This window comes from Scyliorhinus torazame, chromosome 7, assembly GCF_047496885.1.
Source record: "Scyliorhinus torazame isolate Kashiwa2021f chromosome 7, sScyTor2.1, whole genome shotgun sequence".
Classification (NCBI taxonomy): domain Eukaryota; kingdom Metazoa; phylum Chordata; class Chondrichthyes; order Carcharhiniformes; family Scyliorhinidae; genus Scyliorhinus; species Scyliorhinus torazame.
In genome coordinates, this window is record NC_092713.1 from 139,409,300 (window position 1) to 139,426,939 (window position 17,640).

The 17,640-nt window shown below is 44.2% G+C and overlaps 1 protein-coding gene across 2 annotated transcripts; it reads right to left on the minus strand.

Annotated features, from left to right (window-relative positions):
• Positions 1-4,905: 4,905 nt before the first annotated feature.
• Positions 4,906-11,354, minus strand: LOC140426602 (uncharacterized). Of its 2 annotated transcripts, none has more exons than XM_072511568.1 (3): positions 10,987-11,354; positions 7,226-7,265; positions 4,906-6,708 (listed from the first exon to the last, which is right to left on the minus strand). In XM_072511568.1, the coding sequence occupies exons 1-3, from the start codon at positions 11,161-11,163 to the stop codon at positions 6,275-6,277; spliced, it is 651 nt and encodes a 216-aa protein (XP_072367669.1). In that variant the 5' UTR covers positions 11,164-11,354; the 3' UTR covers positions 4,906-6,274. The 2 variants fall into 2 exon arrangements, with proteins under 2 accessions (XP_072367669.1, XP_072367670.1); XM_072511569.1 differs by lacking the exon at positions 10,987-11,354 and adding an exon at positions 8,584-9,380 and having other exon boundaries at positions 4,907-6,708.
• Positions 11,355-17,640: the final 6,286 nt, after the last annotated feature.

The window sequence follows — 17,640 nt, forward strand, 5'->3', positions numbered from 1 at the left end:
CCTTTTCCACAAACACCTTTATTTCACTTTAACAGACTCTGCACAAAACTCTATCTTCACATCACCTGACACAAAGGCCACCTGAAGCCTCTTTACATATCAATGTCAATTATTGGATACTTAACATAAATTAGACAACTAATAGGAATGTCTCTTAACCCATTACTTAACACCTGATAGTTCCTGAATTGGGAAGCTTTCTCCCACGCAGACTCAGTCCAGTCCACTGGTGAAATACAGTCCATTTATTTGGAAATGAGTGATTCAATTTCCCAGGATGTGCCAGGGGACGGGGAAAAGGCAGAAGAATGTCATTGAATATTTATTTGGAGCACGATCGGCCGGATAACAATTCTGCAGGATATGAGGAGGTAAGTCAGCTGGGAGGAGGATCATATGGAGAGTGAACTAAAACAATTACAATGAAAAAATGGCAGAGATACTCAACTGGGTCGAGGATGTTGGGTGCCATCTTGGATCTGGATACCATGAGCTGATAGTAGGGGGAGACTGCAACATAGTGTTGGAACTGAAGGTGGACAGGTCCCCACCCCGCTCGCTGACCCAGTCGGGGGCGGGGTGTGAAGGTGTTGGCTGGGCTCATGATGGAGATGGGAGGAGCAGACCTGTGGAAGTTTTTACACCCGAGGGATCGAGAGTATTTGTTTTTCTCCCCGGTGCACAAGGAGTATTCGAGGATTGACTTTTTTGTGGTGGGAAAGGCACTGTTTGCTGGGGTTAACAGGTCGGAGTCGTCGGCAATTGTGATCTCGGATCATGCTCTGCATTGGATGTATGTGGATTGGAAGAAAGGCCAGCCCAGAGGCCGGGGTGGAGGATGGATGTGGGGTTATTGGTGGACCAGAGCTTCTGTGACAAGATAGGGAAGGTGATTGCGGAGTATGTGAGGTTTAATTGCTAGGCGGAGATCTCGGATCGGAGGTTATGGGAGGCAATGAAGGCAGTGGTGAGGGGGAGGTGATTTCATTCAAGGCTAAGATGGATAGGGAGGAGGTTGAGGAATACCAAAGACTGATAGAAGAGATTTTGGAGGTGGATGGGAAGTACTGGGGGTCCCGGACCCAGGTCTCCTGACAAAGAGGAAGGGGTCGCAGGCAAGGTTGGACCATTGTCCACGGGTAAAGTGGTGCATCAGCTGAGAAGGGCGATGGGGGCTGCGTACGTGTATGGGGAGAAGGCAGGGCATATGTTGGCAGGTCAGCTCTGAAGGGAGGTTGGAGCGAGGGAGATAGTCTGGGTGTGGGATAAGGCGGGGGAGTTAGTGGTGGCTCCGGAACAGATTAGGACGCAGCCACCGGAGGAAGAACGGGAGATGAGGGAGTTTCTGGGTGAGCTGGAGTGTCCAAGTTGGGAGAGGTGGAAGGGCAGGGTTGGAGGAGGTGGTGGGGGAGCAGGAGGTGAAGGTGGCAATTGGGAGGATGCAGGCAGGGAAGGCAATGAGGCCCGATGGGTTTCTTGTCGAATTTTATAAAAGATTGAAGGACAAGCTGGCATCGTGATGGTGGGAATGTTTAAGGACGCGATGGGCAGGGGTGTCTTGCCGCAAACAAGGGGCAGGCTTCCATCTCACTGTTGTTAATGAAGAACAAGGATCCGGTGAAGTGTGGGTCATATAGACCCATATCTCTGTTGAATGTAGACGCCGAGACACTGGCCAAAGTGTTGCCGTTAAGGTTGGAAGGGTGAATCCCAAAGGTGAATGAGGAGGACCAGACGGGGTTCGTAAAGGGAAGAAAACTGTTCTCGAATGTGAGGAGGTTGCTGAACGTGATGCTTTCTCCAGCAGAGAGGACGGAGACGGAGGTGGTGGTGGCATTAGATGCGGAGAAGGCGTTTGATCGGGTGGAGTGGAGTTATTTGATGGCGGTACTGGAAAAATTCAGATTGAGCCAAAGTTTGTGATGTGGGTGCAGCTGCTATATAAGGAGACAATTACACGCGTGCGTAAAAACAGTATTAACTCAGGATATTTTGCATTACCTTATTGTTCGAGGCAGGGATGCCCCATGTCCCCTCTTCTGTTTGCATTGACTGTAGAGCCCTTGGCTATTGCGCTGAGGAGCTCTGGGTTGTGGAAGGGGATAATAAGAGGTTGAGGGGTGGGGGGGGGGGGGGGGAGGTGGAATATGGGGTGTCCTTAAATGCAGATGATTTATCGCTGCATATAACAGAGCTGAGCACTTTGATGGGGAGTATAACAGGGTTGCTCCAGAGATTTGGAATGTTTTCAGGGTACAAATTGAATTTAGGGGAAAATGAGTACTTTGTAGAATCCCCTCCGGGAGTGGGGTTGGGGTGCTGTCATTCTGCCTGGTGACGTCTCATTTTAGGTATTTTGGGGGTGCAGGTGGCCCTGGATTGGGCAGAGCTTTGGATGTTTAACTTTGCTTGTTTGGTGGGGAGGGTGAAGGCTGATGTGCTGAAATGGGACAATCTCCCTCTGTCGTTAGCGGGCCTGGTACAAGCAGTAAAGATGAATGTTTTACCGTTAATCCTGTTTTTGTTTCAATGTCTGTTGGTCTTTTTGCCCAAGGCATTTTTCACAGCGGGGTGGACAGGCTGATCATCTTGTTTGTTTGCCGGGGTAGGTGGTCAGGATTAGGAGGCCTCGCAAATTTGTTATATTATTATTGGGCACAAATGCAGAGAAGGTGTGGGGGCTTTGTGGATGAGGATGGAGGCGGGCTCTTGCCGCCGCTCCTGATAGCCCCAGGGAAGTATACGGTGTGTCGGGTGGTTGTGGCCACATTGAAGATCTGGAGGCAATTTAGACAGCAGTTTAGGTTGGGGGCCGGGTCTAGGGGGGGTGCCGATTAGAGGGAATTTTGGGTTCATGCAGGGGGGAATGATGCGACGTTTTGAGGTTGGGTAGAAAGGGGGATTAAGGAATTGAAGGATCTGTTCCTGGGAGGGCGATTTGCAAGTTTGGAGGAGTTGGACGCAAAGTTTGGGCTGGCAGGTGGCAAAAGTTTTAGGTATATGCAGGTGCGGGATTTTGCGAGGATGCTCTTCCCGACCTTTGCAATAGTGCCTGCCTCCTTTTCGTTGGAGGCGGTGCTGTCAGTTGGCCGGGTGGTGGGGGGGGGGGGGTAGAGGGGGTTGGCGATGGGGAGTCGTCTCGGCAATTTAAAGGAGGATTTTAGAGGAGGACGGAGTGTCCTTTGAAGGGGTTAAGGCAAAGTGGGAGGAAGAGTTGGGGGTAGTGCTGGAGAAGGGTCTGAGGTGTGAGGTGTTGCAGAGGGTAAATGCCTCGGCTTTGTGCGCAAGGGTGGGGCTGATACAGCTGAACGTCTTGTAGAGCGCACCTCACAAAATCTAAAATGAGCCGGCTGTTTGAGGGAGTGGAGAATGTCTCTGAGCGATGTGGGTGGGACCCTGTGAACCATGTACATATGATTTGATCCTGCCTAGAGCTGGAAAAGTTTTGGAGGATGGTGTTCAGCACCATTTTGGGGGTTTTACATGTGTACGTGGAGCCCGGTCCCCCAGAAACCATACTTGGGTTGTCAGACCGGCCGGAGCTGCAGGTGGATGCAGGGGCCGATGTTTTAGTCTTCGTTCGCTAATTGCTCCTGCCGGGTCCTGTTGGGGTGGAGGTCAGCTTCTCCAGCCTGTGCCTTGGCATGGCGGGGAGACCTGCTGGAGTTTCTGATCCTGGAAAAGGTGAAGTTTGCTCTGAGGGGGGCGAGTGATGAGTTCTACAATTTTTGGGGTTTGTTCATCATGCATTTTCAGAAGTTGGTTACCATTTACTGTTAGGGTGGGGGGGGGGGGGGGGGTTGGGGGCTGTTTTGTATTGTAAAATTTCTCAACAATTTGTTGAATTAAAATACTTTCAAAAAACGTTGCTGATGAGAAGGCCGTAGTGTGTCGGATCTCAAACAACGATGAGTCAGAATAAAGGAGGGAGATAGAGAACCTAGTGCCGTGGTGCAACAACAACAATCTCTCCCTCGGTGTCGGCAAAACTAAGGAGCTGATCATTGACTTCAAATAGTGAAGTGTTGTACACACCCTGCCTACATCAATGGTGCTGAGGTGGAGATGGTTGACAACTTCTAATTCCTAGGGGTACACATCACCAACAATCTGTCCTGGTCCACCCACGTCGACAATACGTTTCACTGTAGCTCGGTATATGTGACAATAAATATAAATTTAATCTAAATCGGAGCACCCACAGGAAATCCATGCAGACACCAGGCAAACATGCAAACTGCACACAGTCACTCAAGGCCGGAATCGAACGTGGGTCCCGAGCATTGTGAGGCAGAAGTGCTAACCACTGTACCACCGAGCCAAGGACCGGCAATAGACTTCCAAGGACCGCTGTAAGCACAAAGGCTTTTCGTACATGGGAATGTGTAACAATTGTCCATTTAGCATTGGATTGCTCTGTTGCAGAGTTTTGAATTTAAAATGTCACCTTTTCTAAGTGTCGCTTAAAGCAAACAAAAAATGTGATAGACTGGATTTACCAAGTCAAGTAAATTTAGGTCCACTCTTCTTGTTTTTACACTTCAGCACTCTAAATCTTAGTGCTGTTTCCCCTAAACAGTTCCCAGTTTGTCTTCATGCTGACTTCTACAACACTTGACTATAGTCACACAGATGTGGGTTGGTTAGCATAGTTGCATAGATGGGTGGTTTGTAATACAAAGCAATGCTAACAGTGTGGGTTAAATTCCTGTACCAGCTTGCCCCTCCTTTAAGGTGTGCTAACCTTTGGGTTAAATCACTTACCACTCAGCTCTCAAAGGGGATATTTTACATAGTCATACAGTGCTGAAAAAATCTGCCTGGGTAGTTTGATTTAAGTTTGTCAAATGATAACACCTCGAGAACGATTGGGTATTTTATACTTTTATTTGTGAACATATCAGAACAGTACAAAACAGAGTTCCATGTAAAAATAAAGTTAGTTACAATATCAAAACATTAATTTTCTTGTTCAAAAGGACTACTACTTTTTCCCATTAAATAACTACATTACATGCAATAAATAAATACAATTCTTAGATCAAATAATCTACATTCCAATTAAGCTTCTTTGCCTGCTGTCTGCCCCCCTTTTGAATATTGCAGCCCTAAGATATTTATAAGTTTAATCTTAGGCTGGATACTTTTTTAAAAAGATGATCATGTTCCTCCCTCAGCACACAGACAGGACTTTGAGAATTGTGAGCAATCTCCCTCAATAATAAAATTTTGGTCACTTAAAAGATGCATTTGTTTTACCTTTAAAAACTGGGCAAGACATTCAATAGTGCAGTTTTGAAACTAGGTATGTGCAATGAACCAGGTTAGAGAACAAACAGAACCAATTTGGTCACTTTACTCGCTATGGTGCCAATCCCTCATTTGAGGCAGAATACCTGGCATCATGTATTTAATTATAGAACATCAAGTAGTAAACATGTACATTAAAAAAAAAAGAAAATTTAATATTTACCCTGAATCAAACATTTCACCTTCCCCCTCCTCCCATACTAGGAATATGCAGACGGGAGTGGGCTGGGCGCAATAAGCTTTACATTCTGAAATACTACCTGACTGATGCAAGCTGACAACATGGAGCAAACAAAACACAAGAACTTCACTTTTTAATAGTGTGATTCATAAAGTCTGGACATCCCAAAGTGCTTTACGACCAATTAAGTACTTTTCGAAGTGCAGTCATTCTTGCAATGTAGGAACCGCCCAGCGAGAGCCTGCTCACACCAATGAAATAACGACCAGATCACTTGCTTTTTAGTGATGTTGGTCGAGGGATAAAGACAGCCCAAGACACCATGAAAATCGAGAACAAAAAAAATAAGGCCACTCAGCCCATCAAGCATCACTCTATCCAGAGTCCATGTCCGATTGCTCTATTAGGTTTCCCTCCCACACCAACTGTCGATTCCCATTTTGGGGCAGACATCGGGTTCAAGACCCCACCCCCCACTGAAAAAGAATAGTTGTGTGCTAAGTAAATATTTCGAGCACTCTGTTTCACAGCAGTTGTAGATTGAGTTTCTTTATTCACTGTACCAATTATATCCTATTAGGGCCCCTATCTTCTATTCTATATTAATGAAAAATGCAATTCAGCAGCCAGTTCTCCCTATGGAGCATTCACCTTCTCCCTCTCCACACACACCTCCACCTCTTTTCACCACCCCACCCAATGTGGTCTAAATTCAGCTTAAATCCATTTCAAAATAGCCCCCTGAAGGCAATGTACATTTCATCCACGTTTTTCCCATTCCGATCATTGTCCGATATATTTCCCAGAGGTTGGAGTTGAAAGGCACAACCCATCCCTATGCTTTTCGTATTTACAGCTTTTTTGAATAATCTGTTGGCAGGAATTTATATCTTGATGAATTTGAAGCAAAGCAATCCCCAGGTAGGAATTGTCATCTTTCAACTCATCGTTGGATAGGTCGAGCAGCATGCGAATGGTGTTGTTGACGCGCAACATGGACGTTATCAAGGGGGAGTATTCTTTTGTTTTCGGAAGGAGCCAGGAGTCAGTGTCAGAGTCAGAGTCAGAATCTTCCTTTTTCTTAATTTCCATCAGTGGAGTTCTATTCGAGCTTACGTGTGCATAAATCAAATACAGGCCGTCACATGGAACCACAATGGCATTATTCTTCACCCAGGCACTGTCCTTTGAACGCAACTTAACCTTTTTTTCTGAGACTGTGAGAGGAGAAAAATAGGATAAAGTCAGAAGGCCCTCAAACAGAGGACACAAAATAAAAAATAGTTTCATTCCCTCTCCACGCTGAGTCAACCATAAAACATTTCGGGAGTCAAATGAAGTTACGGGATAAAAAAATCCTTTGACCATTAATATCCCTCATCCTCTCCTTGTAAGCAGTCTGAATACATGTAATGTGTTTTATTGCCAGTGAATAAATGCTGATGGTCTGCAATGAGAATTTAGTAAAATAATGTGCCTTTAATCAACACATGTAGAGCAAAATACATCCCATGAATTCTAAGCAGACTTTTCACCCTGTACACCAGACTGACACATGAACTAAATGTCTCAAACAGAGAAAGAAATTTAACATTAAATGTTATATATTCGCACTCTTTTTATATATATTGGGGATATATATATATATATATATCAAAAATAACTTCTGGATTGAAAATGTTATCTGATTGGTTTGGATTTGTGAAATTATATTCGATATTTGTGAATACTTACTGCCATCTGCTTCAGCATGGATAACAAACATGAATGAACCCTAAAGAAACAAATAATAGAAGTTAGTATCAGTTGCATGTTGGTCTGTGTTATTTGTAATATGTCAAAAATTATGGATTATCATCTTAGTATGTTACAGAGAGACCCTGCTAACAAGAGTATGGTCTGGTCTCAGATAACAGCCTTTTGGGTGGGAATATTTTTTGCCTCTGAGTCAGAAGGTCATGAAACCAAGTTGCAGTCCAGAAACTGGAACATTTGTTCCAGGGACAGTGACACTGACAGAAATGCAGTCTCTCTGATAAGACAAAGAGGCCTAATCATACACATGGAAAAGATTCCATGGAGTTGATCAATGAAGAACTGAGGAATTTCTGGAAGTTCCCTTCCAAGCCAATCACCATCCTGATTTGGAAATATATTGCCGTTCCTTCACTGTTGTTGGGTCAAAATCGTGGAATGCCTCCATAACAACACTGTGGCTGTACCTACACTTCAGGGACTGCAGTGGATTCAACAAGGCAGCTCACCATCACCACCTCAAAGGGCAATTAGTTATGGGCAATAAATGCTAACCTGGCCAATGACACCCACATCCCATAAATGAATAACAAAAGAATTTTCCCAGTGTGTAAGCATGAAGGCAGATGGGGTGGGTCTGGAAAAAGTCACAAAGATAGGGAAGGAGGGGGTGAAGATACAGAGGGATCTGAACAGAACAAAAGATCGTGTTAGGCTATTGAGTCGGATGATAGGCCATGATCATAATGAATGGAGGAGGGGTGTCGAAGGACTGAATGGCCTCCTGCTCCTATTTTCTATGTGTCTATAAATTTGCTGAGCTTAATTACACTGCACACTTTGCCGCACCACAAACTAATAGTTACTTTGTCCCACAATGCTTTGGCCCACACGTCTGTGATGCCGTGACTCACACTTCTTAAGTTTCAAAACACTTCTTAGCTCTGCGCCAGTTTGACATTACTTTAGCTCTTGATGACAGTGGTTGCAGCTAAACTGAACCTGCAATGTGGCTGTTAAATATGCTCTCAGTGGATGTCAGTACTTAATCACATGCTGGAAGCAGTGGTGACACTCTCAACCCTGAAGCATCGGCTGTGGGCGGAAGCCCCAGTCCGGAGGCTTCAGCACACAAGCTAAGCTGACACACTCCAAGGTAGTACTGAAGGAGTGCTGCACGGCAAGAGGTGCTGCCAATCAAATGATATGTTAAATTGAGGCACTTCTGATCTCCGACATGGACCTGTAGGGTCCTTTGGTAAAATATTGAAGGGGAGGGGCTCTTGGTGTACAGCCAATATATATGCGTCAATCAACAGCGCCTGAAAACAGGTTACCTCGTCGGGATCGCATGTGGGATCCTCCTGTGCATATATCGGCCGCTGCATTATTTCAAAAGCACTTCCCTTGGCAGTAACGTCCTTTGGGAGCTCCTGCGGTTGTCTTAATTCAAATTATTCTGGGGTTTTTTTTAAACCCTGTCCGCCCATTATCTCCGTCCTCCCTGATTTACGTTGACTGGCTGGCTCCATTAATGCCAGCTCCTTGCCAAATCCTTGCTGCTCACAAACCCCGCCCTTCTCACATGGCGAAGTCAGGAAAGGCGCTGGATGGAAATGCGAGTCATTGCTTTTATATTCAAACAAAATGCTGGCAATCTGAAATTCAAAACAGGTTGGGGGAGAGGACGTGGGGGTGGGGGGAGCACCGTAGGTCTGCCAGCATCTGTGGAGAGAGAGAGAAAAACAGGAGTTTTGAGTCCCTAAGAAGCCACAGGGACCCGAAACAGTCTCTCTCCACGGGGTGTTTGGTGTAAATACCCGCATTGTGCCTCAGCCCCATTGCAGGGACCAGCGTTGTCTACATATCTGACTGAGTGAACATCTCGATTACTTCAACACTCCAGTCTGGGGTCAACATCTTTACGCATGGCAGATCCACAGCCGCTGGATCTATCCGGTTCCTCGCTTCTTTTAAAAATGGACTGCGCTGTATCGTTCTATGTTCTATGAAACATTTGCTCACAACATCTGGATTTTGCCATTAAACGATTGCGAGTGAATTTTTTTGTTAAATATTTTGATTCCATTCTTAAAGTTACAAAGCCAATTCAGAGTGGACAGGGCAAGCCCTTAATCCATCTCATTGTTTGCTCCAAAAGTCTATTCAAACTGAGTCAAATTAATGGTCTCCACAAGAGAGACATACAAGGTGCAAGCTGACAAGAGACATTTTACCTCATCTTGGGCTTGATCTGACGCTTGATCTGAACCAATATTGGACGGTAAATTGGGTCCACACACACACACACACAAAATAATGACTGATTGAGGATTCCTGGCCGCATGGTCACTCTGGATCTGGCGAATCACACTGTGCTCCGCTTTGCCCCAAGTGCTTCGGCGACTTGATCCGCGCCTGTCATCGCTCTGCCTCATACCCTCCAGACCGGTAGCACAGTGCAACACCAGCGAGACTGCACTGCAGTCAGTCTCACAATCTACCCCCTCTTGACAATTATTATTATTTTTTTAAATCTTCCCCAAGATCCTTCATCACCTCTAAAGAAACACTGGTCACTGACTTGAATTGCTGAGGAGGAGTTTGTTAAAGCGAGCCGCATTTCATTTTTCATTTCATTAAACCATGTCCTCTCGCTACATTGCACTGGCGAGATTTATCAAAACGTGCCCTTTGATAGCGAGGTAGAATCAGAAGGAGACCAGAGTCACCCGTGGAGCAGGAGCTATGCAAACTGTGCAACACTGTGTTCTGGTTTGTCAAGGAGACATCAATAGTTTGGGGCTCTGCGGTTGGATTGTAATGAACAAATGCCAATTTGTGATATTACACGGCTCCTGTTCTGAGCCCAAATTCATTCCGGTTGGTATTAACGGAGCAGCGGGTCACCGCTTCAATCTGGGGTTCTCCAGGCCAGCTAACACCAAATAGACACACGCGAGACAACTTTTAACTTGGACACGCCAAGCAGGCAGGCGCCTTACAACCTGGAGGTGGTGGCTGGCAATTAGTAGAGCACAAAATGCTCCCTCCTGGTTCCCCAGCACATGCCCCCACTAATGCCCTCCATTCCAGCCTCACGCTGCGACTCAAGGCTGCTCGCTCTTCAAACGCCACAAGATCTTAGCCAACAGGATCAGGCAATCCCTGCCCGGAGCACACTCTGCTCTCGCTGTGCACCGTCTCATCAGTCTCGCCTGAACTGCGGCACAGCCCCTGTGTGTATGATTTTCCACTGCCGCGAAACCCCCCCACTGTCCGCCCATCAGTCACGCACACCAGCCAAGATCTCCAAACTAATAAAAGCAAATTACTGCAGATGCTGGAATCTGAAACCAAAAGAGAAAATGCTGGAAAATCTCAGCAGGTCTGGCAGCATCTGTCTCCAAACTTTCACGTTTGCAGGGCACAGAAATTAGTCTCAAAATCCTACAGCTGACTTTTTAAAAAAACAACCTCTATGAATGTGCTTCACCCGATTGAGCCACAGATTGCAACCAGTCTTTGAATGCTGCAAGACTGATTGTGTAAAAATTAAGTTGCACATTTTGTTTTAAACAATTTAAGACTTTTTTGTTATTTTAGAAAAGGAGGGTCGGATGGGAAAAACTATGCACATAAATAACTGGGAGCCACGATTTTAAGCACACGCACAATATAGTTAACGAGTGATCCTTTAGCTGCACAGCGCTTTGTTTTAGAAAGAAACTGCCGCTTACCATACGCTGCTGCCCTCCTGTTGGGTGCTGGAACAGTTTGTACACCACGAGCGCCGCGGTGGCGAGGCAGATAATAGTGAGCAAAGTGTTGAAAATCTCAAAGGGAAACCTCCTTTTCTGAGGCCGGATGGCGACCCCTCGGACCGCATCCTCTCTCATATCTATGATCTGGTCCATTTGGGGCTCCAGTTGCCGGGGAAGGGGGGAGGGGAGGGTGGTGATGGGGGGTGTCGAAGAGAAGGGGAAGAAAATGGGAGCGAACAGCTTGCAAAAAGGAACTTTTAGTGTGTTGGAAACGCGACTTGAGTTTTATTGTCCAGTTCGGGGGAAGTTCTGTGACGATTCTAAAATTCCCTGGTGCTGCTTTAAGTAGTGTGTGGAGGCAGACTGTGGGCTTTGATTTCAGTGTTTTTTTCTCTCTCTCACACAAGTTATCTTGCTAGTTTGTGACCCGAAAGCTTTCATTCTAAGCAGGGTGTGGTTGTTGAGTCAAATTGAGATTCTATTGTTCGTCCAAAGCCATTTGTAAAATCGAGGCATGAATTGGTAATCAAACTCCCCCTTCCAAGCCATGGACAGCAAGGTGGGAAGAAGCTGAACTAGCACATGGCTTAAGACAATCAGAAAACATTAAATGGATTTTAATGAAAGGGTATCATGGATGAGTTTTTACATTTGTTAATACCTGAGTCTAAGGCACAGCATAACTGAATTATGGAGTTTACCACCAGCCACATATTGTAAATACTCAATTGACATGTAAAACCAATTGAAATGGACATAATACATTCAAAATGTTTTCTACCAAACCTGCAGAGCCAACAGTTGCCCATTAAGCCAATCATCTTTGCAGTTTGTGCAGGCGCAGAGCTTCTTTAATAATTATCTTTATTGTCACAAGTAGGCTTACATTAACACTGCAATGAAGTTACTGTGACAAGCCCCTAGTCGCCACATCTCTGCGCCTGTTCGGGTTCACAGAGGGAGAATTCAGAATGTCCAAATTACCTAACAGCATGTCTTTTGGGATTTGTGAGAGGAAACCGGAGCGCCTGGAGGAAACCTACGCAGAGACGGGGAGAACGTGCAGACTCCACACAGACAGTGACCAAAGCCGGGAATCGAACCTGGGACCCTGGTGCTGTGAAGCAACAGTGCTAACCACTGTGCTACTGTGCCGCCCAGCTTCCCAACACGTATCGTGCTTTGCCAGTCTTGAGAGATGGTACTCTGCTTTCATGTAATGTGGCAATAGGGTATTTTGCATCGCATTGCCTAACTTGCCCCTGATCGGGAGGGAAGGAAATTCAGTGCCAACTTATAGGTGAGGTTTGGAGGCCATGGTTTATTGCTTTGTTATCTAGCCCGGTAAGATTCTACATACTTAAGAATGCACAACCAACTTAACTGTCTCAATGTCTGCACTACAGTTGCCATAGATTACCATGTGGAAAACAAAGTTGCAACAAATCATAGAAAAGCTCTTACAGTTGAGTAGATCAAAATAGCAAATCTCTGAAAATTTCAGCACTGACCTTAATTGTCTTCAAGCTGGTCCAACATGATTAGATGCTCCCAGTTATCGAGTCTGTTACTGTAGATGGTCAACTTCCGAAAGACCCCATTTATGTTCAATACTTAAAAAAATAATATCCAGTAATTCAAACTAAGCACTTGTAAAATAAAAGGCAAAGTGAGAACATGGTGCTTAAACAAGGATGGTATGGCTCACTCAAACATAGTTGTTTACGCCTATGAGAGACAAAAATATGGTTGCATATCTTGTGTAAGAGATACCAAGGTCACACTGTGAGAATTGATCCTTATGCAAACCGGAATTTCACAACGTATTGCCATATCACACAATGGAAAGACAAGAAACCTGTTGGGCATTATAGGGAGTCTTCTGTTATCTGATCTCAAATTTAAAATGAATAAATGGTGACTGCAGTGTTGGTTGATAAGAAATTAGGCGAATTTAGATAACCACCTCTATCTTATATCAAGTAAAGATTAACTTGAACTCTCTCAACCCTCTCCTTTGTGGTGACCTTATTTTACGAAGATTGATATCAGGCTTTTGAATTCTTGTGCCGCCAAGTGTCTGGAATCTGCAGTGCTCTTCTCCATTCTGCCGTCCCCTCAGAGGTCAGCTCCGGAGTGTCTGGTGTCCGCAGTGCTCTGCTCCACCCTACCGCCCCCTCACAGGTCAGCTCCGGAGTGTCTGGTGTCTGGAATGCTCTGAATCCCCCTCACAGGTCAGCTCCGGAGTGTCTGGAGTGCTCTGTTCCACCCTGCTGCCCCTTCACAGGTCAGCTCCGGAGTGTCTGGTGTCTGGAATGCTCTGCTCCCCCCTGCTGCCCCCTCACAGGTCAGCTCCAGAGTGTCTGGTGTCTGGAATGCTCTGCTCCACCCTGCTGCCCCTTCGCAGGTCAGCTCCGGAGTGTCTGGAGTGCTCTGTTCCACCCTGCTGCACCCTCATAGGTCAGCTCCGGAGTGTCTGGTGTCTGGAGTGCTCTGCTACCCCCTGCTGCTCCCTCACAGACCAGCTCCCAAGTTTAGGTCTCAAAAGCCACGTTCTTGTGTTTTATCCATTCTATTCTGCTTTGCTGTGCCCCATTGTTCCCTCAGAGGACAGCTCCTGAGTGTTTGTTGGCAGGATGTGATGTGTTGTGCCACAGGGCTCAGTGCTGGAGCCTCAACCTTTTACAGTTTATATAAATGATTTGGATGAAGGGACTGAAGATATGGTTGCTACATTTGCTGAAGAGAAAAAGATAGGTAGGAAAGTAAATTGTGAAGAGGACATAACGAAGCTACAAAAGGGACATAGAAAGGTTAAGTGAGTGGGCAAAACTGGCTAAATAAGTATAACGAGGGCATACCTATTCTCCCCATGTCTGCATGGGTCTCATCCCCACAACACAAAAGATGTGCAGAATATGTGGATTGGCCATGCTAAATTGCCCTTTAATTGGAAAATAAAATAATTGGATACTCTAAACTTATTAAAAATACATTTCTAAAAAAGTATAAAGTGTGGAATTGTGAAATTGTCCATTTTGGCGGGAAGAATAAGAAAGAAGCTTATTATCTAAATGGTGAGAAATTACAGAGTTCTGAGGTGCAGAGGGATCTCGGTGTCCTAGTGCATGAATCACAAAGGGCTAGTTCACAGGTACAGTAAGTAATTAGAAAGATAATAGAATATTGTTTATTGTGAGGGGAATTGATTACAAAGGTAGGAAATTATGCTGCAGTTGTCCAGGGCATTGGTAAGACCACTCTGTTGTATCGTGTACAGTATTGGTCTCCTTATTTAAAGAAAGATGCAAATATATTAGAAGCAGTTCAAAGAAGGTTTACTAGACAAATACCAGGAATGGGCAGGTTGTCTTATGTCTTATGAGAAAACATTGGTGAGGATGGTTTGTATCCACTCGAGTTTAGAAGAGTAAGATGTGACTTGATCAAAACCTTTAAGATCCTGAGCGGTAGTGACAGGGTGGATGTGGAGAGAATGTTTCCTCTTGTGGGAGAATCTAGAACTAGGGGTCACTGTTCAAAATAAGGGGTCACTCATTTAAGACAGAAATGAGGAGAAATGTTTTCTCTCAGAGGATCACAAATCTCTGAAGCTCTCTTCGTCAAAAGGCAATGGAAGCAGATTCTTTGAATATTTTTAAAGCAGAGCTAAATAGATTCTTGATCAGCAAGGGGGTGAATGCTTATCGGGTTAGGTAGGAATGTGGGGTTGAATTACAATCAGATCAGCCACAATCTTATTGAATGGTGGTGCAGGCTCGAGGGGCCGAATGACTTAATCCTGCTCCTAATTTGTATGTAAATTTGCTGAACTCAATGCCACGTTATTGTACCAAATAGTATGTATAATATGCTTTCAGTGTTGGACCACCTCCTTGCTTATTTTTGGTGGCATCCTTACTGGCAATACTCCATTGCTTATCCTGAAGGGTAGCAATAGGGTGAGTTTCACAGTAACTTCATTGCAGTAATGTAGGCCTACTTGTGACACTAATAGAGATTATTATTATTATTATTTGCAATTAAAAACACAAGATCGTTACTGACAGTTTTCAGTGTTTTAAATGTTAATTTAAACAATGCCGATACTCACTGCCAGGCTTTAGCACAATCTTTCAAGGGCAATTAGGAATGGATAATGAATGCTAGTCTTGCCAAATTCCATGAATTAATATAACAAAAATTACAACAATCTTGTACATTTGCCATTATTTTGAACACAGGATAAGAGTCTGAGGAGGGATTGGTAATTTTGATTTTAAAATATGTATAATCAGAAGCAGATTATTACTCACTTCAAAGTTTATTCCATTGTGGATATGTTTATACACTTACAATGGCAAATCATCCATCAAGCTCTCGACATTTGGACATACTTTTGTATTAAAAAAGCTAAATGAATTCCTTATTTCTCTCATATCTTGTTAATTGGGAGACCATTTATTTCCTGGTGTGTGGTTTATTTTTTCTGCATCCTGCATTTACAGCTAAACACACACATTCCTGTGCACTTAGATAATCTTGAAATGGAGAAAGCTAATTGAATGGGATGTTGGGGTGGGGGGGACTGATGATAAATAAGATCATAAGGAAAAAGAACAGGAGTAGGCCATTGCTGATATGATTGTGGCCTTAACTCAACTTTCCTGCCTGCTCCCTATAATCCTCGACCTGTTTGTAGATTAAAAATCAGTCTAACTCGGCCTTGAATATGTTCAATGACCCAGCCCCCAAATGGTCTCTGCGGAAGAGAATCCCAGTCTGATGACTCTTGGAGAGACAAAGTTCCTCCTCATGTCCATCTTAAATGGGAGACCCCTTATTTTTAAACTGAGCCCCCAAGTTCTAATTCCCCGTAAGGACAAACATCCTCCAAGTGTCCATACTATCAAGTCCCCTTCAGAATCACATGTTTCAATAAGATAAACTCTCATTCTTTTCAACTCCAGCGAGTATAAGCCTAATCTGCTCAATCTTTCTTTACAAGACAACCACTACACGCTAGTAATCAGTTGAGTGAAACTTCTGTGAACACCTTCCACTGAAACTAAGGTAAGGAGACCAAAACAGTACATCATTCTCAAGATGTGGTCTCACTAAAGTCCTGTACAGTTATTGCAGCTCTCCTACTTTTATACTCCATTCCCTTCACAACAAAGCCCAATTTGTCTTCCTAATCACTTTCTACTCTCAAGAACATTTGCATTTGGAGCAGGGGTAGGCCACTCGGCCCTTCGAGCCTGCACTTGGATGCTCGCTTTTATGATTCATGTAACTGATGTCATATATTGCATCACATATGTCCAACTTGCCCTTATATCTATCAACAATACATATCGACAAAGTCGCTGGCTTGAAGTAACTTCAGAATCAATAACAAGAACTCCACTTGGAGATTTTAATCAGCATTTGGCTGTTTTGAGACTTTGCATCTAGCTATGTATTTTCTGTATTTGGTCTCAAGTTAACACCTTGCTGAGAAATGTATGATTGCAGTTATGAAAAGGTCCACATTCTCGACATGTTGGACTCAATGACATCTGGATGTAGTGAATTGTGGTTGAGATGAAAAGGTACATCTTTCATCCCCTTTTCTAAGACTCTGAAGTGAGGTGCATGAAGCCCATTGGACCGCATTATGGGTATCATGCATCTATGCTTGCTTATTTATCCTGAGACCGATTATCGTAGCCATGCAGCACAAAACTGTGAAGGATGATACACAGACACCAGCCATAAAATGTAACATTTTCCATATTTTACTGCACAATACGGAAGAAAAGCTATAACTTGAAAAAAAATATTGCAGACCTTCTGTTCAACATAATACTTATTCTCGTATATCACTCAAAAATTAGGGGAGAAATTTGGAGATAATTCAAGCAATCTTTGATTAATTACCTGACATAGGTAAGTCAATGTATATATTTGGCAATGGTACACATTTCTTCATAGGAGACTGGATTTTCCTGATACGACTGAATCAAACTGGAGATAGACTGATGTAATCCAACCAAGAGCCGGTGCAGACTCGATGGGCCGAATGGCTTCCTTCTGCACTGTAAATTCTATGAAAATTCTATGTTACCATACATTAATCTTATACAATCAGTTCTAAATTGACAAATGGGACCGCTTCACAAATGTGGTTTGCTGGCGCCCTCTACTGATGTAATCTCAAGTAGTAAGCCACAGAGGCAGAGAGCTCGACAGCACAGGTAAAAGGCCCTTCGTCCCATCACATCTGCACCGGACAAAAACAATCACTTAACTATTCTTCTAATCACATTTCCCAGCACTTGGCCCATTGCCTTCTATGCCTTTGCATTGCAAGTACGCATCTAAATACTTCTTAAATGTTATAAGGGTCTCTGCCTCCTCCTCCCTTTCAGGCAGTGAGTTTCAGACTCCCATCATTCTCTGGGTGAAAAAGCTCCAAACCTCCTGCCCCTTACCTTAAATATATGCCCCCTGGTCATTGATCCCTCCACCAAGAGGAAAGGTTTCTTCCTGTCTACTTTATCTATGCCTCTCAAAAGTTTATATATCTCAATCATATATAATAATACATTCATCTTTATTGTCACAAGTAGGCTTACATTAACACTG

What these genes read in the sequence shown, in the direction of transcription:
- LOC140426602 (XM_072511568.1), bottom strand. Translation starts at nt 11,163, where the DNA reads ATGGACCAGATCATAGATATGAGAGAGGATGCGGTCCGAGGGGTCGCC. An exon ending in CAGGAGGGCAGCAGCGTATG is followed by an intron (nt 7,266 to 10,986) that starts GTAAGCGGCAGT and finishes TTGTTTCTTTAG; the next exon opens with GGTTCATTCATGTTTGTTAT. An exon ending in CCATGCTGAAGCAGATGGCA is followed by an intron (nt 6,709 to 7,225) that starts GTAAGTATTCAC and finishes CTCCTCTCACAG; the next exon opens with TCTCAGAAAAAAAGGTTAAG.